This window comes from Ambystoma mexicanum, chromosome 7p, assembly GCF_040938575.1.
Source record: "Ambystoma mexicanum isolate Mex_15411 chromosome 7p, UKY_AmexF1_1, whole genome shotgun sequence".
NCBI lineage: Eukaryota > Metazoa > Chordata > Amphibia > Caudata > Ambystomatidae > Ambystoma > Ambystoma mexicanum.
Window position 1 is genome coordinate 384,657,077 of NC_090939.1, and position 27,838 is coordinate 384,684,914.

The 27,838-nt window shown below is 46.5% G+C and overlaps 1 protein-coding gene across 4 annotated transcripts in view; it reads right to left on the reverse strand.

Moving 5' to 3' along the window:
* Positions 1-27,838, reverse strand: part of LOC138526081 (multidrug resistance-associated protein 1-like) — a 1,621,759-nt gene that overhangs the window by 689,551 nt on the left and 904,370 nt on the right. For all 4 annotated transcript variants that reach the window (XM_069636425.1, XM_069636424.1, XM_069636423.1 and 1 more), the window contains exon 15: positions 15,974-16,160. In XM_069636425.1, coding sequence (XP_069492526.1) covers positions 15,974-16,160 — 187 coding nt within the window. The remainder of the gene's footprint in view (positions 1-15,973; positions 16,161-27,838) is intronic.

The window sequence follows — 27,838 nt, forward strand, 5'->3', positions numbered from 1 at the left end:
TTTAAGTATTTAGGCTATTCTTTTTCAAGCAATATGTCCTATAGTTTTGTAAAGAATGTCTGGAACTTAAAGCCATTGATGCTGCGAAACAAAGGAGAGTAATCGAAAGTAAATATGGTAAATTTTCAATGGGTGGGTATAGGGACTTCTACCTGATGAAGGTGATTCCAAGATTGACATATGGCCTAGAATTCTATCCTGAGAAAGAAGTACTGCAGCTAAAAACTATTGAATCTAAAATTTGGAAAAAGTTATTATTTTTTCTTCCAAAATGTATACCGTTTGAATTAATAAGATATGAGTTTGGCATGAACTCCTTAAAATGCTGTATGGACTGCAAAAAAGCTATGTTATATAGAAAGTGTGTCGTAGCTAAGCATAATTCCCACATGTTGAACCTGAAAAAGGAGGTGGAAAACACCTAAAGCAATATTGGGGTCACAATTAAATGCCTTTTAGAGAGACCTGCCAAAACCAAAACAATGATTAAAGCATTTGATTGGGCTGCGAATAACTCGGTAATAATGAATTCAAAACTGTATGCTCATGTCTTATCAGTATGGAAATGGTTCCCGGAACCGGAACTATATCTCGTAAAATGTCCTTCACGGAAACTGCGTCATAGCATTATGAGATTCCGATTCAATGTGATGAATACTAATGAGATTGGAGTTATAAGGAAGTTGATTCCCGCGACTATGAAGGTTTGTAGATTCTGCAGGAATGAGGATTTCCCAGAAAGTCTGTCGCATTTGTTATTGGGTTGCCCAATGTTGATGAAAGAAAGACTTGCTTACTTTTCGGACTTTGTATATGACACTTCCTATGTATTAAGAGAGCAATTATGGTATGAAATGCTTCATGGACATAATATCATATTGAAAATAAGGGTTATAGCATTCTTGACTAAGGTCTGTAAAGTGACATAAAAAGAGTTTTGAGAGTTGTGAAATGAAATGATTGCATTCAGATATGAAAACTCTGGGCTGTGGAAAGTGCATATCAGTGGTCGAAATTGAAATGTAACAAACTTTAATTGAAATAGAGGAATTCAAGCATTGTTTGTGAGATATTTTAGTGACATAAAAAGAGTTATGAAAATTGTGTAAGTGTATATCAGTGGCTGAAATTGAAATGTAACAAATTTTAATTGGAATAGAGGAATTCAAGAATTGTTGGTGAGATATTTTAATGTCAAACTTGGCTTTTGTGTTTGAAATGGTTTTTACTATGTATGGATATAATGATAATTTTTATTATGTTTGTGTAAAATGATCATGTATTTTAATGTTATATGTTTTGATATTGAAAATTTGTAAAGGTTTTTTTAAACAAATATACAATAAAGGAAAAAAAAATAATAATGGGCCTCATTCCGAGTATGGCGGTAAGGGATAGCGGCCACCGCTAACGAGAGCGGTGGCGGTAATCCCTTACCGCCATACTCCGAGTTCCCTTAGCGCCATGGTGCTTTTAACACCTGCTTTTAGCAGGCGTTAAATACCATGGCGCTAAGGGACCTTGATGTTAATTACGCCACCGTAATTTACGGTGGCGTAATTGACGCCTTCCCCACTCCCATTATGCCCTATGGGGCAAGAATGGGAATGGGGAAGGGTAAATGGGGATTGGGGAATTACCGCCCCGCCAACCTTGGAATGGGGCGGTAATTCCGCCAACCACCAAGGCGCTGCCGGTCCGGGTACGGCGTCAACCAAGGCGTTAATAGCGCCATTGGTTAGCGCCGTACTCGGAATGAGGCCCAATGTATTCACTAATCTGAGTATAAACATCTACACAATGTCCTCAACAACCTTTAAATCCATAAACCAACAGAATAAGACAACAGCTATCTAATAGTGAAAAACTATAAACAGTTAGAATACGCCAACCGGTATCCAACTACAACCAGACAACTGCAATATACATTTTTCTAAGGAAACCCTACAACACTTATTACGTATAAAAATACTCTCAACAACTTCAAAACTATCAACAGTTAGAATACGCCAACAGGTATCTAACTGCGCCAAAATTCTGCAACAACCAAACAGATAAATGAATACTGCTAAAATGCAACAAGAAATAAGCAATTAGAATATGCCAACTGGTATCTAATTACAACAATAGTACCACCCAGTGCACCAGATAGGATTTTGAGGTGGGAGTATTTTATGCATGCTTTTTCAAATTAGAGAGTAAATGCAATATCAAGAGAGTAAAAATTAGTTTTCTCCTCTGCAAGAGAGTAAAACGTATCCAACACATACTATCGAATAGTATATTTTAAAGCGCAATATGCAGAGAGGTGATGGAAGTCTTTCTTGAAAGTAACAGCTTGAAAGTTTTACTGCGTTTGTTCCAAGTACATTTTTCTGAACAAATACAGTAAAACTTTAACACTGCAAGTTTCGAGGAAAGGCTTCCCTTGCCTCTATGCCTAACAAATTGCAAATGAGCACATCCAGGGGTGCACCTAGGCTAAAATGTAGGCGGGGCTAACCCTTCAAATGTTGGGAGGGGCACCAACTTCAGAGACGGTAGAGTGGCAAACTTACTTGTGTAGGCGCATCTAACTACATTACTCATTGTAATGAGACTATTCCAGTGCAGCTTCAATGTTACAATCAGTTAACTCTCTCAAAGTCTGAAACACCTACTTCTTGCAGATCATGAAGGTCCTAGAAAGTGTGAAAATGGCAGATGGAGTGCAATGAAAGATTCAATATCATAGCATAATAGGACATTGCAGGGTGTGGGGCAGTTCTCTGGACGGCCCAAGCAACTTCAGTGGCTGGGAGCAACAGGGGAGAAAATGTAATGTTGGTTCTACCACAGTCCGCTATACTAGAATCTCTGGTGCACTGACTGGCTGGTGAGACTGTCTGCCTGTCAAATCCAGTGTTTTGAGACTGGGGGAGGGCCAGTGCAGCAATAATGCAATTCTCTACACCCCATATAGAATTGCATTATTGCTGCACTGTGATGTGCCTGTTTGTTTGTTTGTTTTATTATTTATAATGTGCTAGTGAACCCGGGGGTATCAGGGCACAGCATTTAAGAAATTTCAAAGCTTTGTTACAATACACAGAGAATATACATGATACAAAAGTAGGTACATAAAGTTATATACAAATCAGCAGTCATATTATAGGACCATAATGTACAAGTGAGCAGGAAGGCACACGTAGTTACAGTGTGTGCAGGTAGCGCTGAGCATTTCATATCCAAGTGGGACCCTAATTTCAGCCAGAAGGCAACCTTGGATCGGAAGTTCTGATAGGGTAGGTCTGGTCTAAGGTTTGGAGGCAACGAGTTCCAGAGCTTGGCAGCTCTTACCGGGAAACTGTTACCCCCTATGGTGGCCCGTTTGTAGTGGGGAACAGATAAACAATCTTTGTAGATAGTTCTGACAGGTCTTAAGGAGGATTGTCTGTGGAATCTATTGATCAGGTAGATTGGGGCAGCATTATTGAGGGGCTTGTGGGTGAGAGATGCCGTTTTTAAAAGAATTTATCTCTAGTGGAGAGCCAGTTGTTCTGTTGGCTGAATCCTGTGATGTGCTCTCTTCTGGAGATGCCCAGTGCTGCTCTGAGAGCGTTGTTCTGGAGGGTTTGCAATTTACTGGTGGTGGCCTTGGTGGACCCCAAGTACATTGCATTGCAATAGTCGAGGCAAGACATTATGAGGGCTCTGGCAAGTGTCAGGCAGCTGGAGTTAGACAGGAAAGGTCTGGCTGCGTGGATTAATTTACACATATAAGCTGTGGCGGATGCAAGATAACTCACTTGTCTTTTGAGAGAAAGAGATGTGTCTAGGTAGAACCCCAAAGTTTTGACCTCCTGTCCGACTTTGATATTGTTCCCATCAATCATGAAGGAATTATAGGCAGGGCCAAGTTTCTTAAAACTGAATGTGGTACCTAAGATGATGAGCTCAGTTTAATAATCATTCAGGCATAGTCCATGAGTGGCCATCCATGCCTGGATGATGATGTACACCCTATTTAGCAAGGCCAAATCCTTTCCATAATCTCCTGAAAGCGGAAGGAGGATCTGGGTATCATCTGCATAGTTAGTGTAGGTGATACCAAGATGATCCAAATCATCGAAAAGGGGCTTGGTAAATATGTTGTATAGTGTAGGGGAGACGCAGGAGCCCTGAGGAACACTATGGGTATAGGGTCAGCTGCCGCTGTGGGAGAAAAGACCCTCATGGTCCTACCGTTAAGGAAGGATGTAATCCAGGTGATGGTTTCAGTGGAAAAGTGTGCTGAGGTGTGGAGGTGTGAGCATAGGATAGAGTGATCAACCAAATGAAAAGCTGCAGATAGGTCGAGGAGGAGGAGTAGAGCCGCTTGTCCATTGTCTCTAAGCAGATCGATCTGTGCTTTCAGGTCAATGAGGGCAGTTTCGGTCCCATGTTGGGGACGGAATCCAGATTGTCTGGATCTGGGAGATTGTGTTCTTCCAAGTGCTTCTGTATTTGTACATAGGCAATCATGTCCAGAATTTTTAGTAAGAAGGGAACAGTTGTTATAGGACGGTAGTTTGTGGGTATGGCTGGGTCGAGTGTAGGATTTTTCAGTAGTGGGAGTACCCAGGATTGTTTTAGGTTGGAGGGGATGGATCCAGTAGCGAAGGAGGTGTTTATTAATTTTGTGATGAAAGGGGAGAGATCACGGGCAGCATCTTTAATGAGATGTGCAGGGCACCGATCGGCCTGGCAGTTAGACGGTTTCAAGGACAAGATCATTTTTTCGACTTCCAGTATGTTGACTTTCGAGAATTGGAAGCGGGTGGAGTCTGTGGGCATGAGCTTATCCGGAAATTTTTGAGTTGAGGGTGTCATTTAGGGTAGCTCTTTTGCTGGCGATTTTACTTTGAAGAGTCACGATCTTATTCGCTAGGGCACTTTGTATTTCTGAGCACCAGTTTTTATCTTTGATGCACGTGTCTTAGGGTGCTATGGGGGTTTCTATTTCTTTAAGGATGGAAAAAAGTTCTTTCGTGTTGGATTTAGCTTGAGATATGCGAGTCAAAGGACGCTCGTTTGGCCAGGTAGATTTCTTTTTTGTAGAGTGCAGCTAGTTTGGAGAATTTGGTTTTGTTAGAGATTGACGGGGAGTTTTTCCAAATGGCCTCGCAGTTTCTTTTTTGCTGCCTTAGATTTTTAAGGAACGGTGTGTACCATTTGTTAAGGTGCGTTTTTGGTTTGCTAGATCTAAGTTTAAGGGGGGGCCATGCGATCCAGCGAGGTGGCCATAATCTTGTTATATTCTTCGACCAGGGACTCGGGATCCAGGTTGTCAGGAAGTGTGTTAAGTGAGGGAAGTAAGTTAGGGATAAGTCTTTCTACTGTCATGTTCTTCTTGTTTCTGGTGAGAGTGGGTGGGGCCTTGGTGATGGGTGTGGGTGGAGGTCTGTCAGTGGAGAGCATGAATGATACCAGGTGGTGGTCTGTCCAGGCTAAGGGTGAAGTATTTATGAGATTCACTAGACAGTTGTAGTCAGCCACCCAGTTGAGGGTTCTGCCTTTTACGTGTGTAGCTGTCAGGCACGAAGCCTAGTTCAGTGACCGTGTTAGATGTGGCGCTGGCGAGATGGTCATTCGGGTCGTTGTAGCCCAGGTTGAAGTCCCCTAATGTGAGAACTTGGGTGGAACTTTTGAGTTAACAGTTAACTGCTCACACACATTGCCTGGAAGATTGGCTCTTCCTATAGGAAGGAGGGGCTCAGGGAGAAACTGTCACACAGTGGCTGAATCCACCTATTATTGATGTTCAAGCATCTGCATCACCTGGACGATTTGCAGATTCCGCTTGTGAGGCTGCTAGGTCAGACTCTTTGTAATTGCCCGACCTTTGAAGAGATTTACTGAACTGTTAAAGTCAGCTGTAAATGCACAGGATTGTGAGACTAATTGTGCTGCGCAGTGTTGCAGAGCTATGAATGGGTTTGCTAGGGTCACACTTAGCGGTCTGGTTAAAGGCCCTGCTTCTGTCAGTGAAGATGGATAAATCATATTCAACTCAATGTTAATGTTAAAGGATATTTATACTGTGCACTATCACCACTGGAGTGTTCCCCTGGCGCTCTGGCGGATCTGAATGGAAAAAGGGTAGGACGGGTTAGTAGGCTTGAGTGTGAAAAGTGCAAGCGAGCTGTGATGTGCTGTTGGGAGCTTCAGTTTGGTTAATACCGTTTGCTGTACTGTGTAGACATCACACAGGTCCCACCACCCAGAAGCTGTATTTCCACAGTCTGCTAGAGACAGCACTAATATGTGAGGGACATGGACAATTGCGCAGGCTACATTACCCGCTGCAGAGCCCTGTCATTTATTCTATAGCGCTAAACATGCTTAGTGTTCTCCTTAAACAGAGATAGTCCATGAAGAACACATTTTTAGAGAGTTATGTCTGCTTGGGCGATGATCCCGTTAAAGAGTACCCGAAAGATTGGGCTTTTGTCGAGGCAGAATTAACATACCACATCCAAAGTAAAAACATGTTATGTCCCTTCTCCATGGATCTAACATGAGTGGTAACAATTAATCTCGTTCAGATTCAGTCAAATAAATCAAGGGCCATGCATGACATTGTTGGTACTTCCGTTTCAGGCCGGTCCCCGTCCCCAATCAAACTCACCAGACAGAACCTGTGCTTTTTGAAGAATTGATTTAAAAAAGCAACCGCTTGCAGCGATACCTGTGCTAAGCACATGCCTTTTCCACCATGCCCAAAAGTGTGCGTCCTACTCCTATTACAGTAATGGCACAGCAGTTCACACAAAGCTAGCATTTGCTAAATATGTGTTCCAGCGCCATCTACTGGAAAGAAAGAATAGGGGAATTCTCAAAAAAGTACTGTGGCCAGCCTGCGTAAATGGTACGAAAATAAAAATAAAATGTGGCGTTTTTACATTATTTTACTGCGTAAAAAGCCCCATTACGCTCCTTATCTAGAGGGCTCTTACCACCACTTCCAAACCAAAAACCATACACCTATTCAATTTCCCCTACTAAAATCAACCACCGAAAAATATTGTACCATAACGTCGAAAGTTTTTTTTAAATCCTGCATGGATTTGTTTTCCCACAGACCCAATGATTTTATGAACAAACACAGGAACTGGGCAAATTGCACAGTACACTGGTTCAAAGCATAGTGCTTCCAAAACACTAACTATGAGGCTCGACAAAGTACAGACATGTCTGCTATGCAATGCAATAACTAATTACAAACTATCTTAACTAACATGTGATCTTTTATTTTATCACAGAGAATGAAAAGACAATGGGCCTCATTACGACCGTGGCGGAAATCGAAAAACGATGGCGGAAATGCAATACCGCCATCGAATAGCGCTCGGTGCGATCATGACCCGTCACCGCAAAGTACGATGCCATTAGCGACACCGTAGTGAACGCCAACGCTAACTGCACCAAGTACGCGCGCGCGCGCCATGCCAAACCGTAATTACCACCATGGCGCAACGGTACGCGAATTCTGACCCTAGCGGACATGCACCTAACGCCATCAAGCACGGCGGAAAGTACCATTCCGCCATGGTGAGAAGTACGGCATCGCGAACCAACCGTAAACGGCCCTACTGAGTGCCTGTACACCGCTCCCTGGCCACATTGTACAACTCCCCGTAGGTGCAATGAAGTCACACAATGCAACCAGTGAAATGTACTAGTCATCCATGCCTGCCAACGAACAAATGAATCTCAAGAGGGGCCAATGGGAGCTGCAGGGCACAGATGGCACGAATACAGAAGCTATACAAATGGACATGACCTCAGTCTCCCACCAAGAAACGCACGCAAACACAGGCACCTGTGACCAGCCATATTCCGATAATCACATCATTCCACCAATCCAACTGGCTGACCGGCATCTGTTACACAAAAGCTAATCCCCCGCCCCTGAGCATGACATCATCAAAACAGTCATATTGGCAGCCCTTATCCCTGACCTCACTGGGCTTCGTAGGCAAACGCGCCCAGCACAGTACCACGCAACTATACTCCGAAGCTGGAACCCAATGCAGATCTCCTCACAATACATCGCTCCCCAAATAGGAATATGCCACATCACTTGCAAAGAAGAACGCTACACGGTTCATATCAGAATAGAAATTTAATGCACAACAAATTCACCAAGCCCATACAGCCATTAGGCCATGAACTCCAAAATACATTTCACCATTGTGGGCTGCATCCGCAATAAATGACCAGCTTCTTCTTGTGTGACGCCCTGTTCCTTCATGGTACACAGGGGCTACATTCTCGTACGAAAAGGCAACATGGAAGCGCCTAGAACCGCAGGGCCGTCCCAATAGGGAGGCACTAGTCCAGCTGAAAGGCCGAAATGTTGCTCCTAGCCACTAGTACTGCGTAAGGGCATGTGGCCCATTGGCGATCGTCCCATAAGATCGTAATGCTGCTCCACTGATTAACACGAAGCAGCAGGTGTCGGGAGTAAAATCCATCTGCAGGAGTGGCATACAGATGGCAGTGGCAAAAGGGGAGGAGATACCTGTCACCCAAATGAAATGAAAAAGAATAGTATGGCCATCAGAACTACATTTGAATTACTCACTTCAATGATCACACCAAATCCACAGCCATATGCATGCTAGCCCACTCCAAAGGATCATCACCACCCAAAAACCACTTGCGCATCATAACTATCTATATCGAGGTGAAAACACTATCACAAACGAGTGTACCTGTGCATGCGTCTGTTAAAACAGAATCCATCAGATGGGATTGGTAACGTGCATAGACACAAGTGTCTGAAGGCGCGCCGAGACAGGGAGGGCTCAACAAGGCCAGATAGACGATGGTCCCACTATGGCAGCCCTGCATCACATAGCGCAGGGGAGGCGGATAGATTCCAAGAAGCCCTGTACATGGCAAACTCTGTATCAAATCATCTGTCCATGCATCCATACATCATTCCCTCATCCCGTAATGAAAACGCCTGTTTCCATACTCACATAACATGTGAAATTTCCATTGAGTCTGTGCGCTATGCAGCCTGCAAAATCCACTGTGCCCCAGCCCGTAATTCCAGTGTTGTGAAGTAACATGTATTTGGGAACGTCCGGCCTTATCGCCCACTTCGCTATTGCGCATCCCAAACTATTCATATCAATCATTGCATCCTCGCCATGGCCCCTGTCCCAAGGACATTGAACAATAGAACGTTATATTTGCAGTCAGACCTGTGGGCATCTCCTCGCCGCTAGCTGAAAACCGAAAGCGCCGCCCTTCGAATTCCTCATTTGCAACATCACGTCGAAAAGGCATCTGTGGCCGCTTGAAATCACAAATTAATCCATCTAGTGCGGCTGTGTGTGAAAATGGCAACTGCCTTCACTCACAAATGGGACGCCACGCCCGTCGGTGAACCTCGGTACAGTGTTGCATGAGGGTCCACCGTTACTCGAGTACTACGTTCCACTGACCCTTCACAAGTCTGTTCGCGACTGCAAAGATAGTATGTGAAACAATGGGACCATAGCAGAATGTACATATCAACCAATGTTACACTGCCATCGGGTACAAATACATGATTGTAATAGCAAGATGCCATTCGTCGAATTGCAGCGTTGTGTGCGGGACGTGCTCGCCCAAAGGGGAGAGCAGCTTGCACAGGTGGAATGAATCACCACAGGTGGAGGGCATACAGCCTGAAAACACATAAATTGCACACCCAGCCTCCTCCCACAACCACACCCACTCCGAAATGCTACCGGCAGGACTAGCTATGTTGGCCCTGGGGGACCTGTTAGCACTGCAAGTACTCCAACTTCAAGAAGAAGACGAACACCAACTACAACCGGCCGCACGGAGGAGACGCAGGAGGAGGAGGAGGGCAAGGCAGGGCCAGCAAGGGCCGCCAGCACAGCCACTACCACCACGCAGGCAGCCCGCAATCCCACGCCTCCGAGCACATCCGTTCAACCTCACTGATGAGCAGATCCACACCCTCTACCGTTTGGACCGGGACACCATAACCGCCATTGTGGACATGACACAGGCTGACCTTGTCAGCATGATCGATAGCCCAACCGCCATCCCACCCCTACTGAAGGTGGTGTCTGTACTCCACTTCCTGGCCACAGGCACCTACCAGCACACAGTCGGACAGTTGCATGGCATATCACAGCCACTGTTCTCACGGACACTATTGCAAGTGCTCGATGCCCTCCTGCAGCACGCAGACGACTACATCTCCCTACCACGCTCGGAGCAGGAAATTACCAACACAAAAGTGGGATTCCATGCACTTGCCGGCATACCGGGTTGCATTGGTGCCATCGACTGCACCCATGTGGAATTGGTCGTCCCACATGCCATGGAGGCCCAGTACCGCAACCGAAAACAATTTCATTCTCTGAATGTACAAATGGTGTGTGACTCCAACAGGATCATTACACATTGTTGTGCCCGATTCCCTGGATCAACCCATGATTCTATGGTCTTGAGGAACTCTACAATACCACGCTACATGGAGCGACACGCAGGGAACAGATCCTGGCTACTCGGTGAGTCTCATTTCAAGCATGATGATGTGGGGTATGTGATGCGGCAATGACCTGGCAGGAAGGGGGGGGGTGCGTACGTAGCAATGGCATTCCTCGAAATTCCTTTATTGTCCACATACAGGTGATGCCGGGTATCCACTGAAGAGATGGCTCCTCACACCAGTCCGGAACCCACGGGACCAGCATGAGGAGGACTACAACCATGCCCACTCACGTACCCGTGTAGTCATAGAACAGGCATTCGGCCTACTGAAGACTCGTTTCCGCTGCCTCAGCAGGTCTGGCGGGGCACTCCTGTACCGCCATGTGAAGGTTGCAAAGATGGTCATGGCATGTGTCATGCTCCACAACATGTGCGTACGTAGAAATGTGCCCATGCCCCCTGACGCAGAACTGCAAGCACCTGAAGATGGTCATGATGAGGGTGGGGATGTGGCAGCACCTCAAGGAGTCTGCGAGGCACAGGAGGGCCGTGACATTCGTCAGCATCTCATAGATGCATGCTTCTAGCACTCACGCCTGGTGGCTGATACATGGACACGGGACTCGTGGCACTGTGTGTGTCTGGAACATGCACAATATGGACTGTACGCCTATAATGGCCTCGTACACAAAGATCAATGTCCACACATCTCATTGGTTGATCGTGCATTGTTTATGGCATATGTGATATCATGTTGAACACCCTATCGACCCGCCACCCAAGTGAGCCCAACACACCCCCTCCACCCTCCTACCTCCCCCCCGAACACCAGTGTCCAAAGATGCTCATTGTCAGTGGGCAGTCGCTATTGCAAGCCCCCTCTCCGGGTATCAGGGGCACCCCTGCCTGTGGAGCGCAGGTTCCTCCCAGATCTACGTTGGGGGCTGCCCTGGACGGAACTTGCAACGGATGATGTCTCTGCCTGCTCACGTCCATGCATGTCCCTAAGGGTTTGTGAGAGCTCAGTGAGCACACGGCGCACTGCGGCAAGTTCGGCACATACGTCTTTGGACGTCGCATGCAGTTCCCCCCTCAGGCTCTCGGTGCTTCTCTCCATTTGGACTCTCAGGCTCTCGGTGCTACTCTCCATTTGGACTCTCAGGCTCTCGGTGCTACTCTCCATTTGGACTCTCAGGCACTCGGTGCTACTCTCCATTTGTGCCCTTAGTGTCTCTGTACTTCTCTCCATTTCTGCCCTAAGTGTCTCAGTTGATGTTTCTATGTCTGCCTTAGTGCCCCCACATTCATCGGCATGGTCCTTGAGGAGCGTGGCCAGTTGCTGCTGTTGCACGATTAACTGGTCGAGGGACTGTTGCCTCTGCTGGGCCATGGCCATTTGCGGTGGTGTCACAGAGTGGCTGTTCGCCTCATGTTGCCCTGCCACAGGGCTTGTGGGGGATGGCCAGTCGTCGTCTTGTGGGTGCCCCTGCGTGGTATCCTCATGGTGTACGGGATGGGACAGACAGGGGGATTGGGACAGGTCATGGATGGATCTGACTTCGACATCCCCGTCTTCTGTGTCGGAGCATGCTGCCATTAATGGGGTGTCACCTATGGTGCTGCTGCCACCAGAGGCAGTGCCTTCTGTGGCATCCATTGGGGGGACCTGTGGTGCTGCTGTTGTGGGCATGCTGGCTGCTGGGGTGCCTGTTGATGTTCCCTCCTCTGTGCTGCCACCTGATTTGTGCTGCTGCCGTGTCTTGATGCGTGCAGCTGAGGTGGAGGGTCTTTGGCCGTTGGTCTTGGCCCTCTTTGCAGGTGTGCTGGTAGGGGTGTCCTGAAGCTCGTCGTTTGGATCGGACCCTGTGGTGGAGTAAAGGAGGGCGAGCGTTATTAATGGGTCTGTGGGAATTGGAATGGCAATGTATCACATGCATTGGGGTGGTACCTGAGGGTGATTTGGGTCGGGGCCTTGGAGGTGCTTACATTTGTGTGTGGAGTGAGGGTGTAGTTGTTTGGCAGCCTGCAGTTAGGGTGTGCCTGCTGCACGTGTAGTGGGTGTCTTTGGGGTTTTTAATTATTTATGTATTTATTGTGAGTTTTAAAGTGCGCTATCAGGCCAATGTGTGTGGACGTTCTCCTGGACATGTGTTTCTGTTGCACTATGTGGACACATTGTACTTCACATGATTGGACATTGTGGATTTAGCATTGTTTCATTTGGGCCACCTACCTGATTCTTCGGATGTCTGCACTCCTTTCTCCATCCCTCCGACTCCCTCTATGCTCTCCATTCCAATGGTGGAGGCACAGATTTCTTCCCAGGGGGTCAACTTGATGGGTGATTCCGATCCTCCCCCGGTAGCTGTGGCAATGTTGCGGTTGGCAGAAAGTATGCTATGGACGCGTATCCGCAGGTCGTCCCATCGCTTTCTGCATTGCTGTGGGTTGCGGGGTGCGGTCCCCACCGCACTTACCCGCTGTGCCACCAGGGCCCATATGGCCTTCTTGTTCGTAAGTGCCGTCCTGGTCATTTGCGTGGAGAAGACGGCGGCGGCATTCTCCTGGAGGGTCTCTGTGAGCACCGTGAGTTCCTCACGGGAGAAGTGGACCTGCCGCTTGCGGTCGCACGCTTTCTTCGCTACTTTTCCCATTTTTCTTGGTTTCGCTGGGGTGGATGACGGGTTGGGATGTGTCTCAGGGTAGTGTTTTTAGTGGTTGTGTGGATTTTGTGGTTTTATAGGTGTACGGCGTGTTGTTTCCCGTTCCGGGCCCATGTTTTTACTTCCGTTTCCGTATATTTCCGGTCACCGTACTTTCCGGTTGGCGCTCACTGCGGTGTCCGCTAGGATGGGTGGCGGTATTGCACCTAGGGCGCCGTACGGCGGCGGTGTGGGCCGTTTTGGGGTCATTTCCGCCATCGCGGACTTTGCACTTCCGCCATGCCGTGGTGCTCGTGCCCGATGGGTCGGAATGGGCCGCACGTTGCTCCATCGTGCGATGGCGGAAACGCTATTTACGCTGTGGCGGTGCGGTCAGTCACTTTCCGCCAGGGTCGTAATGAGGGCCATTTGTTTCGGTTGGCAGAAAGTATGCTCCGGACGCGTATCCGCAGGTCGTCCCATCGCTTTCTGCATTGCTGTGGGTTGCGGGGTGCGGTCCCCACCGCACTTACCCGCTGTGCCACCAGGGCCCATATGGCCTTCTTGTTCGCAAGTGCCGTCCTGGTCATTTGCGTGGAGAAGACGGCGGCAGCATTCTCCTGGAGGGTCTCTGTGAGCACGGTGAGTTCCTCACGGGAGAAGTGGACCTGCCGCTTGCGGTCGCACGCTTTCTTCGCTACTTTTCCCATTTTTCTTGGTTTCACTAGGGTGGATGACGGGTTGGAATGTGTCTCAGGGTAGTATTTTTAATGGTTGTGTGGAATTTGTGGTTTTATAGGTGTACGGCGTGATGTTTCCCGTTCCGGGACCATGCTTTTACTTCCGTTTCCGTATATTTCCGGTCACCGTACTTTCCGGTTGGCGCTCACTGCGGTGTCCGCTAAGATGGGTGGCGGTATTGCACCTAGGGCGCCGTACGGCGGCGGTGTGGGCCGTTTTGGGGTCATTTCCGCCATCGCGGACTTTGCACTTCCGCCATGGCGTGGTGCTCGTGCCCGATGGGTCGGAATGAGCCGCACTTTGCTCCGTCGTGCAATGGCGGAAACGCTATTTACGCTATGGCGGTCCGGTCGGTTGATTTCCGCCAAGGTCGTAATGAGGGCCAATGTCTGCTCCAATTTCCCATACCATGAAAAAACTGCATGCAACCTCAACAAAGAAAACAGTAAGTATACAATGATTGGAGTCACAAACACTGTAAAATAACACACCCATGAAAGCAAACACCTGAACACTCACCACACCCAAAATGTTTTCTTGCATGGGTGTACTCAACTAATTACCCAAAACCAATACATCAGAGCATAATAAAATACCCAGTAGTGCAGTCAATGGTTTGCCGGTATGAAACTTTTTTAACTTATCAGAACTGGGAGCTCGAGCTTTGGAGCCTATGTACCCCTCCTCGCACCCCCCCGTTCATTGAAGTAAAAGCTGCAGCGCGAGAGAGTGAGAGAGATTGAGTGAGTGAGTGAGTGAGTGTGTGTGTGTGTGAGAGAGAGAGAGAGAGAGAGAGAGAGAGACAGTGAGACAGCGAGAGAGAGAGAGAGAGAGACTGACTAGATGTAGGGCACTGCCCTGTTTGACCAATGAGTGAGAACAACAATAAAGATTCAAACCAAAATCTAGGGGGGGAGGGAATGTCCGCCCAGAGAAGGGATGCCTAGGAAAGGGCAGCAAAAGAAAGAGCCAGTGGGAGCATGAGCAAGACACCTAGAAATGAGAAACGTACTCACAGGACACAGGTTCAAATGGCAGCAAGATCCTCTAGGCACCCCTGCTGCTTCTCACACTGCTCACCCAGCCCAAAGCAGACTGCTTCTTGGGCCCATCTCTGCACCCCTGGTCCTTCTCACACTGCTCACCCAGCAGACTGCTTCTTGGGCCCTTCTCAGCATGTCCGCGAACAGCTGCGGTAACCTCGGACAACGCGATCACATCACAGCCTTTTCCCACCTAAACAAATACAACATTTGACCCATCTCTCACTCCCCCACACTCTCCAGCCATTCTTCCACACCAACACACTCCCCAAAATTGGAGTCCAGCTCTGTTCCACGCTGCGCTGTCCGCGGACCCAACATGGCGGGTGCATCGAGAAAATGTGACACACCTCACGCTTCACTACAAGCAGTCAGTGAACACGTTGCCTGTCCGCGGACATGACGCACACCCACCGACCAGTCAGTGTTCTGTCCGTGAAGCGAACAGGGAAGGGTGTCCACGGACAGGACACAGATATCACTAATTTTTTTGCACCTACTATTTTGTCGTTTTAAAAAAACGACCAGACGGATTTCCACCAAATTTACAAAAGCACGCTTTTGAGACCAAACCGCTGCTCGTGCCGCAAATTTGGTGAAAATTAGTCTAGCGGGTTCGGCTGTAGGCGTGAGCACAGTTTTTCTCCAATTCAGAGACAGACACACACACACACACACTTTTTCTTTGTCCAATAACTTTTGGACCGTTTGCTGAATTTGCCCTAAAGTTTCCAGTTTGGGAAAAAAATCAATGGAAATTGGTTTTATCTTAAATATAGGCTCACGATACCTGCTCTATAATATGTGTTCATATAGACAAAGTAGTGAAGAATGACTAATAAAAATCACTGTGTCTTACAAACCTATACTAAGTTTGATTTCTGATTGTGAAGTGATGGATGGGGAGTGCGCGCCAAACACTGATCACTTACCCTCAGGTGCCACAATAAATATATTTAGTGTTTCCCTAGAAGATTAACATTTCACAATGTTCAAAATACAATTATCTTACCTATGTGTCAAGTGAAAATATTATTTAAGCAGGTAAAGATGCATAATTACCTTTCATCTCAGGAGTATGTTCACATCTTGTTTCTTTATTGAAATCTTGAATCAGTTCTGCAAAGTCTGTCTTCATGTTCAAAAGCTCTTCATAAGTTCCCATCATTGCTACTCTGCCTTCCTCCATAACAATAATCAGATCTGTTTCAGGCAGCACTGTTAGACTATGAGTGACCAAAATACGTGTCTAAAAAAAGAGAATTGTGTTAGGCGAATAATAAATAACTCCTGTATGTCAAATAGTGTCAAGGATACTTTTCACACTTACTTTGTGAACCTGTTTACTTAATACTGTATCTGTGTGAAATATGCCTTTACAAGCCACAAACAACTGCTTTGTACCACATGCACCCCTCATTTGCGCTTTGAAACACTTCTGTATAGGTGCGTTATAAATGCCTTATCATATCATCATATCATATCATATCATATCATTGTCTGATGAAACCAACGGCTAATCGCTGAAGGTGTGCAGGAAGAAACTGACCTTTGAAGTTGAATTTAGGTTGCCAAGAATTCCAGATGCAGACCCCCATAAGGTATGGGCATGATATAGCTTGACAAAGAGGTGAGAGGCATCACCCTGGCCACACCTCTTGCCCCTGGGAGTGGTGCAAGACTTTGCAAGAGTGTTTTTAAAAAAAATGTATTAATGCATTAGTGTGGCCATTTGTGAAAGACCATCACCTGGATAGTCTACATTATTTTTCCCTTCGAAGGGGTATATTAACCCAGACCATGTCCTGTAAGAAAAACATGTAACTTGTGTGACAACGTCAGTAATCTGACCTTGCCAACAGGGGGTGGGAAGGCTTACCATGGTGGAAGGCAGAGGCAGTCCTACCTCAGAGAAGGCAGGTGGCAAATAAGAGGGCCACAGTGCCTTTCCACTCCCCACGTGCCTTTATGTATATGAACAGTGCCACTGTGAATCACGCCATATCTCTTCAGCCAAATTCTTCCCAGTTAGTTTCTTGTTATTTCAGGCATCCACACACAGCAAAAGCTTGGGCGTACCACCCACAGGAATATAGACATTAGAGTCTCCAAGCAGACTACTCCAGTCATTGGATTGCTCCAACCAACAGGAAGAGAGAGGGCCACCAAGCAGAGCAGCAGAGAATCCATGCAGCCACAAGCAATGTTGCGCGCCACCAGAGGACATTAACACCTGCCACCCTCCAGAAGCCAAAACAGAGCTCCATTTTAAAGACTGTTGTAATCGTGCCATGGAGCAGCTTTCTTAAAACTCCAAAGCCCCCCAAAACTTACCATGGACTTAGCCGTGGCATGACCCCTTGACACGAACTGGAAGGCTTCCCAATGTGGCCGCCATCTTTCAGGCATGGCAGACCAGTGCTACAAAAAGGGCGGGGCTGGTCCACGTTTTATGTATTCTGTCAATTGAAGACTTCCCAGCCAGGGAAGTCGGGGTGAGATTGGCTAAGGGAAGAAGTCCAGTGGGAGAAGAAGGGGGAGGATACGAAGGAGGCCAGGAAACAGGAATGTGTGGTTGCTCAGTGAGGTCAGAGGAGGAGAAGGTGGGAGACCGAAGAGATCAGATGGAGGAAGGACGGTGGACTGGAGTGCGGATGCATTTTTGGGAGAAAAGGTGTGGTACTGTGTTGTGAGTTTTCGTGTTAGGTAGGTGAGTGAGGGTATTAGAGGGAGTGTATTGCGTGAGTGGACAGAAGGTGAAGGAGAAGGTGACAGAGTGCAAGGTGGGTGACTGAGCAGGAGGTGGGATGGGGTCGTAGCGGAGAGGGAAGAGTAGCAATGGGTGGAAAGGTAAAAGCAGTGAGCAGTAGTGGAGTGATACGGGACAGTAGTCAGGGAGTGGAGAGGGGAGAGTTGTAGCAGAAGGGAGAGGAGTAGTAGACTGGAAAGGGGTGATTGTTATAGTAGTCCATCAATGGATGGAGGTAGAGTATAGAAAGTGAGAAAGAGATATCAGAGGGACAGAAAGAGGAAGTACTGGGAGTGGAAGCTGGCCTAGAGTTTGAAGGAGAAGAATAACAGGAGGAGCACAGAACAACAGTGAGAGATAGGGAGTGGAATATCGGGGCATGAAAGGAAGGTGACTGAGTGGGTTTTGAGTGCCTGGAAGACACAACCCTAGAAACCTTTAGAATTAACCTCAACGGATGTGTAGGAAGTCCTAGAGGTATTAAATGGTTTGCAAACAGTAGCTCACTGTAACTACTAAGGGTTTTTATTTCAATAAAAAAGAAAAAACGCCCATCTAGCCCTACTGCTATAAGGGAAGTTCCCTTCCTAATAAAACTAAAACTAAGGGTGCTCGTCAATGTCCAAAAATGAATAGCCCTGAATCCAAATTCTACACCTAACTCACCCTACCACTTAGAAGAAAACAACAAAAAGAAGGAGGCCGGAGCAATGGCCTCTGTCTTCGGCTTCTGCTTGGCCCTATCACTTGGATCTCTTTTTCTTATGGGCAAAGATCATCAATGTCTCAAAACACAGTTTGTAACTTTGTTGGCTCGCCAACGTTCTGATTCAATGCTCAATGATTGGAACCCTCCAGGTTCTCTATTTCTCCAGTTATTCAATTTTTCAATTTTGTAGTTCTTGGACTTTTCAAGCCCATTCGGGTTTACTCGCTTACCACAACCCGTATGGCTCTCCCAGCCTTGCGTATTACACTCTATTTGTTTCTCAGGACTCCCCAAAGTCCTCTGGCTTTCTATTCACTTTGTTGCAACTTGGTTTAAATAGGCATTCTGGCCACTTGTCTTTTGTTTCTTTTTTGAACATTATTTATAAAAAGGTTCATGTTACATAAAATTGAATCATAATACCACTTACAGTCATAGGCAGAACAGTTGTTCCATTACTCAATACATAAAGATAGAAGTACAGAAGGTTCAAATCAGCGTTCCAATAGTGGGGGGTCGGACACTCCGGTACTAGTTTCAACCATATTCCATATTTTGGTCCATCTTCCATAACCAATGCACTAATCCTAAACTATTATACACAGCATGATCACAATAACAGTGCAGGATTGCATTTGTGGTACTCCTCACTCCACAGTCATCTCTCACTTACTGATCCCCTCTGTGGCTATATTTTGAAGGAAACACCTGAAAGCGCCCCAGATATTACTGGGCCTAGATTGTACGTGCAACAATGCACAATACTCCATCTCTATGTAGCAGAACCAGGTTAGATCTTGCAACCATTTTTCGGGGGAAGGGGCGACGGGCTGGACCAGAGCATTAAGATACACTGTTTAGCTACATACATATGTACAATAGTTTCCTTGCCGCTTTAGCAATCCCCCGGAGTCACCCAAACATGCAGCATAGTATGTCACACAGAACCTCTTGATTAATCATACGTCCTGTTATGTCGGTCACCCGATGCCAAAATCTAGATAATCGTTGTTACTCCAAGATTACATTAAAGAACCCGGCACCCTCCTCTCTGCACCTGAAACAGCTCCCATCTATAGACCTGTCAAATTTCTTCTGAACCAGCGTAGATATATAGGCTCTGTGAAGTATTTTATATTGTATACGTTTGAATCTAGTATTGATCGAAACCCTCTCAGTACATGCACATATAGGTCCACAGTTTATCCTCAATCTCCCGTCCTGTATCCACTGTGATGAATGCTGCAGTGTCATCATTGAACCCCAGCCTACATTCTACTCCCATGTGGCGAGGGAAAGACAGCCGCGACCTGTTCGTAACTCTGGTTTTGCTATCAGGAGGGAGGATTAAATGGGATCAGTTGACTGTCAGGAGAAATTGGTGACTGCTTTGGGAGAGACGCAGTGGTCATCTTCTTCTGAGGATGAGAGTCCTGTAATTCCAAAGTACCTGGTGGTATGTTGTCAGTATGCAAGTCCATCCCATACAACTACCCAAAGCACAAGCTATGAAATAGCCGCAAGACAGAATGAAGTTGGTACCTTGGGAGTTCAGGTGGTAAATGTGATATCCTCCTATTGTTCATTTTCTGTCTTAAATAGAGGTCCTAACCAACAGTGTACAACAAAATGCTTTTATAAATCAGCTAACCCTGATAACTCTCAGTTTACCAAGCAACCAAAACTAACCCAATGTCAGAGGACTGAAACCACTATGGACTCCAGGGTCCGTAATGTGTGTGGTACTGGGACGAGGAAGAGGGACTCAGTCAATGAGGATCAAAGGTGCCATTGAACATAATGAGCGGTCCAGTTGTTGTAGTGTGAGACACTTGAGCGGGACATTTAAATCCGAGAATAAGCAGCAGCCAAGAGAAGACACTGAAGGAGTAACAGAGGTAGCAGCAGTTCGGAATGCAGTGTTTGCAGTGAAAGCAGAAAGAACACCAGCTAAAACCGACACAGGAGGGGAAGGCGTGTAGCATTGTAGAGAGAGAGAGCAGCAGGAAGCAGCGTTGTGGACGGCTACGGGAAGGGAAGCACAGCCGTATGGGAGATGAGCTCCCAACATAATGTGAGCTGCTCCAGTGAAGAAGTGGAAGCGGAGACCCTACGGAGCTGTCAGACCGGTGAAGTAACGCGGGAGCTGGCAGCCAAGGCAGGGGAACACAGAAGTTCCAGCGCAGAAGCAGCAGAGACGTCCCAGGAGACCTGTGGGTTGGCCTGATGCTAATGGTAACCCTGGGGCGCTTCAAGCAGGACATTGGGCCGTACCCAATACATTTGAATACTGAATACATAAAGTGCAGAGGCAGCAAGGGTGCAATTCCTCTCTTAAGGGACACCAATTGGGGAGACCTATAAACCACATTGCCAACAGCCAAGAGGCTGTGAAGAAGTAGCAGAGAAGCGAAAAGCCTGCAATCCCCTTTTATGGGACACCAATTTATGGAGACCTGTAACCCACATTGCCAACAGCCAAAAGCTGTGACGAAGTAGCAGAGTAGCAAAAAGGGCGCAACTCCCTTTTATGAGACATCAATTGGGGAGACCTGTAACCCGGATTGCCAACTGCCAAGAGGCTGTGAAGCAGCAGTAAAGAGGCAACTGAGCCACAACTTCCCTTCTATAAAATACCAACCTGGGGAAACTTGCCACCCACTTTGCCAACAGCCAAGGGGTTATCACAAAGCAGCAAGAAGGAAACCTTGGCACAATCCCCCTTCCATGGGACACCAGCTTGGGGGAACCTGTAATTCACATTGCCACTAACCAAGAGACTATAAAAAGAGGCAGCAATTGTTCCACCCTCCTTACAAGGGATACTGGTGGTTAGAACTCTGAAACAAATATTGCCACTGAAGTCACTTGTAGTTGTAGGAGTTTATCTTCCAGGCAGGAGAGTGAACCAGGAAAGGGACGATTAGTCCTGGCAGGCGAGTATAACAGAAAAGAAGAAGATATTTTGAAGAAGTGTTGTTGTGGCAGAAAGGTGTGGTGGAAAGAACTTGTTATTGCTAATTATAATTTTGACAAACTGTGGTATCATCAGAGGTAGTTGCTGTGCTATCCTGACAAAAGTATTCCAATTGAAGAATAACTGTGATGTGCTAATACTTGTTTTTGAATCCTGAAGAAAACAATTGCTTTGGCTATCAAGAAGGATACTGTGGAGGATAACAACTGCTTTGATTTTCGAAGCGTTTGTGAAAGAGACATTTACTTTGCCAAGTGGAAGGAAGCAGCGGAGGGTAAAGACATTTTGCGTTGAACTGAATTGAATCAGAACTTTATCATGAATACTCCTGGTCACAAGGAGTACTTGTTAATTATATAAGTTTGAACTTTCATACTGTTTGTGGAACTGAAATCAACCAAATATTCCCTGTATAATTTAAGTGTTTGTATTAGTGTGAGGGTCATAGACTTTTGGACACAAGGTCTTCTTTCTTTAGTTTTAGTTTGTTAGGTAGTGACATCCTTGTCAGAATAGGGAAAGATAGGCGTTTATCTGACCCCTTTTTTCTTCAATAAAGGGCAAACATTGAGAAAGCTATACCTATGTGTCCATCGCACATTTCTGACCCCTCACACTACCTACCACTGTGACCAACACGGCAGGACAGCCCTGGGGTGGCACTTTGCCCCATCTGATTTGTTATCGAAACCACCCTCTTCAAAATAGATGCATTGACCAGATATTTAAGGAGTGGGAATGTTTGTGGTACTTAGGGGAAACGCAGTCCTAAGCGGGAAGTACTGAAACAAATCTAAATTCTCCTCCCAATTTGGCCTCCACTTTCTCCCAAGGAACAAATTCCCCACCTGTGTAAAAAATCAAACATAGACGCTATCTCCAGCCAAAACCACAGTACTCATATTGTGTCATCACATGTTGGGTCCAGACTTTGTATGTTCCAGACACTTAGTTCTGGAATATATGTAGTCTGGACTTGTAGTTGTTTAAAACACATCTTCCATACATGGCCCGTACAAGAGACTGGGTCAATTGACAGTGCCCACTTGGGTTCATCAGGCTCCCGTAAACCTTTGTGGCTTGTCTAGTCTTGACCATCTCTTAATTTCTCTGAGCTCTCTGAAGCCCTACGGCCCTCTGAGAGGCTTGCCTTTTCTCTGCTCTGGTTTATACGGCTCCCGTAACCTTTTCGGCTGCCCCAGCCTTGACAGTCTCTTAATCTCTTGGTGCTCTCTTAAGCCCTATGGCCCTCTGATATGCTTGCTTTCTCTCTGCTTGGCTTTATCAGGCTCCAGAAACCTCATCGGCTCCCCCAGCCTTGATTATCAAAGTTTGCACCTCTTAATTGTGTTCTCTCTGTGGGAGCATTTGCTTCCCTTCTGTTACTCTTCTCAGCAGCAAATGTGCGTCTTGTGGGAAGCTCAGGGTTCTTGGCTCCCCTCTATAATCTTGTCTTTGCATCCGTTACCAGGCCCTAAGACCACCACGTCTTCCTTTTGGTCGCGTCACCAGATGAGATGGTAACTTTCCCGTCTCCGTCTGTTCTCTGACCATAGCTTCCAGGTCGGTCAGGGCGCCAGCCTTCCGGCATCTCACTAGCGATTCGTTCACTCTCCACTCCACCACTGTCTCTGCAGTCTAACGTGGTTTCACCCCCCCCCCCCAAGACGTCTTCTCGTCAGAGGCTCGCCTCTGCATAGGAGTCACTTTCCTCCCTGTGTAGGAGTTTCACTCTGTAAGGGAGGCATGTTATCACAAGTATGACGCTGACACAAAAGGTACAATTTGTAAAACCTTTATTAAAGCTAGGGTGGGAGTAGTCTCTACCATCAAATAATATATAAAACAGTCCTAGTTGAGTCTGTCAAATCAAAATGGCCTAATCTAACAAAACCTAATGCCTGCCCTATCTCTTGTACAAAAAGTGTATAAAGGAGAATGTGTATGCAAAGGAAAATCAGTGCTCAAATATAAAGAATAAATGTGGCTGAGTCAGCCCTTCTCCCCACGTTAGACATCACGGAGTAAGGCGGTCCACGTAGACAGGATGACACGCTCTGGCTCGGGTTCTTAACACAAGGCAGTTCAAAACCTGGATCGAGGCCCGTCTGGCCTTCCACATCAAAGTCTCACTTTCCAGCTTCCAAAACACAGTTCAATAAAATGTTCACGCAGGTCTCCCTCGATCGGGCTCGGACCTCTCAAAGCAAAACACTTGCATGCATTCCCTTCCCCACACATCCTTTAGGGGTTCCCTTCCCCTAACTTATTGCACTTCCTGTCTCCCTCAGTCAGTCTCGGACCGTTTCCTGATGTCGAGGACTTCCGAATGTGCATGGCTTTTTCTACAGACCTCCGCAGGACCACTTCGATCTTCCCATCAGCGCACACTCTTGGGCTGTTTGCCACAGTGTCTCTTGGCCTTGGGTAGTTCAATGTCAAAAAGTACAAAGGTTCAACGTTCACCTTTTCCACTCTCCCCCTTTTCCCACGGTTAATTTTGATCACTTCGCTTTTTACAGTTCATACACTTTATTGCTTCATAACACAAACAATTCACCTTTCACAGAGACTTTTGATTGGGCTACTTCCTTTCGCCAGACCACTCCGCTACTTAGTATCTCTGATTTCACAGCTATCGGTACCTCAAAGTTCATTCACAGGTCTGCCTTCCTTCGGTTCTAATCCACACACATACAGCCTTAAATTGTGCAATATGTGCAATATATTGTGTTGCAACCTCAATCTTTCCTTAACACACACCAGTCTTTCATGTTGCTGGCCAACTTACCGGCTGTGTGCGTTTCTTTCCTGTCTTTGTAGTATTTTAATTCATGAGTCAAGGTTAGTACCACAGGCTTGGCCTCCCCTCCCCAACTCTACCATTCACCTGAGAGGGTCAGGGGCATCCTTGTAATACAATGCAGTCTTCTTGTCTAGGATTTGGCCTTCTCCATGTGTCTTTCGCAGCCTTTTGGAGGCAACAACCTCCTGTAGGGAACGCCTCGGGTTTCAAAGTTCCTTGTGATTTAATATATACACCATCACAAACAAAAAGAGTGTGTCCTGCTTTGACTGTGGCGTTCAGGCGAGCTCCAGCATTAGCTGAAGTCAAAGAGATAGAAGAATTTCCCTGTTTGGTGGTTTCAACACAGAAGTAACAACAGTCTTTCCATTTTCCATCTAGGCAAGTAACATACGTTGAACTGAGAGTTCCTTAGCGGTATGTCAGTCCTTGTCCCCAAGATGGTCCCACTTGCTCAGACCTCTAGTGTGGGTGTTGCTTAGCTGACTCACCTACCTAGCTTTAAAGGGGGTGCCTCCCCTCTAGAGAGAAGGGATATGTGTACACACACACACACACACACACACACGTAGATACATACACACACACACACACACACACACACACACACACACACATGACCCTGTCAAGAGTGGATGGGGACCTCTCTCAACCTGGGGCTGTCGGTCTACCGGTGTGTTTACTAGAACCATTCCTGCCCCAGAGGTGAGATGTGGGAGTTAGGAGGGATCCCGTCTCTGCCCCTTCTACTTGTGCTAGGTTAAGTGAACTGAGTACCACCTTTCCTTGTCCCATCCCTGTTGTGCAAAATTCTGGACAGCTTTTTGTCCCATAGGATTACATTACCCAGAAAGCTTGGCAGTGGAATAAAGTTAGAACAACCCAACCGAGAGAGCCGGCGAGGAACTGCAAGACCATGGAGCGATCCGCACATCCAGCAATTCAGTATGCTCTGCAAGACACAGACACAAACTATGAAATTGATTGCATCTTCAGCAGGACCACGGGCAGTCCACATGTACAAACAGCAATCCAGACACTCTGTTTAGTCCTGATACTAATTTGGAAGTGAATAGGGGTTCAATGGGAATATGAGTGGGAAAGTGAAAGAAAAGTGACTGTGGCAGAAGGAGGTCTTAGTGCAGTGGAGTATAGTAGAGTGGAGAGAGAAGAGTAGTAGAGTGGAGAAGAGTGTAATAAAGTGGAAAGGGGAGAGAAGTAGGGGGAAAGTATTAGAGAAGAGAGGGGGAGTAGTAGAGCAGACAGGGGAGAGTAGAAGGGAAGGGAGGAGATGGTGGCAGATAGAGAAGGGGATTAGGATTGGGAAGAAAGAGAAACAGAAGTATAGCGGGAGGAAGAGAGGGGAGAGAGTAGAAGACATGGAAAGGAAGTATAGAACACCAGGGGCCAGAAGTGCAAGAGCGTGCAAGGAAAGGACCAAATGAGACCTGGGTGATTTGAGGCCCCTCTACTTGATAAAACTCTTATTAGTGGACCCGGGATTCACCTGGATTGCACCAAAGGAGGCAAGATAGATAAGGCGTCTGCCTTTACGCCATCACGACAACAGGCAGTAGGGGTTACCGATCTCTAGTGACTGTCTTCGGGTAAAGGGGTGCCTGGGTTGAGGAGACAGTGGGAACTGCCTAGGGGAAATGAGAGGGAGGGGCAGCCAATAGTGAGACCCTTCTCAATCATTTCAATACAAATCCTTGAACTGTCTTTGGGAGTTGGTGTGCTGTTGAGGCTACCTCTGAAACTATAGTGCAAAAAAGCGCTAACCCTGTTGAAAACAGGTTAATGATTTTTTCACTTTGTAGTGCAAACACTGCAAATTCTACCCACAATTCACACTTGCGGAAGCATTTAGAACAGATTACAATAGAATTGACGCAGTTTCGGGAGGCACAGAAAGCAAATGGATTTCATAGGAATCACATCCATTACTCTACATAAAAATGACATGCTTGCGCTAATGCATGTTCAACAAACAAAAGTCCTGGAGTGTAACAACACGTCCAACCCCATGCATTAACCTTTTTTTATTTGCATTTCTCATGTACAACTTTGCACCAACTCCACCCCACCTCCCGAATCACCTCAGCCTGAGTTCTAGCCACTTCAAGCGCCTGGGTTTGCTGGCGTGAGCTGAGAAAGAGTAACCGACTCTAGATACTCTTTCTGTAAAAGTGGTTCCAGAGCTTCGGATATATCCAAGTTGGTATAGAAGGAGTGGAACTGTGTGAGAATGCTTAAGGTTTCTGACGTGGTCTCCCCAGAGGGAATTTTGATCTGTTGTATAATCCTTGATGCTGCTCATTGACGCAGTTTAAATGCTAGAAGGCAATCCACTTTGTCTCCTTTTATATAGTCATTTTGTTTTAAGAAAAAATAAGTGCTTTCTCTGTTTTCTTAGCTATCTGGGGATTTAATCTGCCAGCTGCTGCCCTATACTCTTTCTGAATCGAGGACCTGAGTCAGTTTCCAACTTCTTTAAAACTAGGGCTAGTTCCTCTTCTAGTTCCACTTCTAGAGCCATATTTTGCTTGCATCTGTTAGCCTCTGCTGGTATAAGGGAACCTCTCAGTGTCGCCTTCAACGCATCACAAATAATATTCACCGACGTTTCCCCCTCTTGATTTTGAAAAAGTATTCCTTTATTTTCTCTGCAATTTCTCCCCTGACCACTGGATCTTGAACTAGCGTTTTGAACTAGTGTTAGTGGAAATCTCCAAGACCAAAGCTTTTGTCTCTCTTTTGCAATATTAAGGTCTATCGTGATTGGGGCGTGATCTGAAAGAGTAATAGTTTGGGTCATTGTTTGCATAATTGAGCCTAAGAGTGGGGTGGAGATCCATTCATAATCTATGCAGGAGAATGTTCTATGTACGTGTGAGTAAAAGGCATATCCCTGCTCTTCCCTCTAGGTAAGCCAAACATCTACAATGGAAAGGTCTGCAAATTTCTTTTGCAGGGCCACCGATGGAGAGGCTGCAAATCTAGTCAACCTACTCCGGTCCCAATCCAGATCCCATGCTATACTAAAGTCCCCCAATATCAATAATTCTCATTTCATGAAAGATTCTAGTTGCCCATGACTTGTTTCAGAAAACCATCCTGACCTATGTTTGGGATATATATTGAGGGTACCGTTATTTTAATAGTCATGAACTTTAGAATAGCAATACGTATAAATCTTAGCGCGAACAACTTGGAGCTCCGACACATGCTTTATTGCTATGAAAAGCCTGCCACCTTGCTTTCTGCTTTTTCCTGTATTATATGCGGGTACTGAGGTAAAAGAAGTATACCCCTATCTGCCTTTCGGATATTGGTTTCCTGGAGCACCACCAAACCCGTTTGGTCACGCCTCAAGAAGGACTCAACTTTCCTACGTTTCTGCGGGGTATTAAGCCCCCTTACATTCCATGATAAGCACTTGAATTATACTCTGCGTTTACACTGCGCCTTGAAATATTTAAATTCGGGTACATTTCTCTCACATCATCATAATGTTCTTTCTGCAAAATGGACGTCCCTATCCCTTAACTGTATGTGCCCCCCTCCCTTTCTAATCCCTTAACTTGCCTACTAACTTTTTTAACCCCCCCCCTCCCAACCCATTTCCCTCGCCTTGAACAGTTTCCCTGGTTTGAGACACAGTACCTATTGTATCCCTGGGCCAC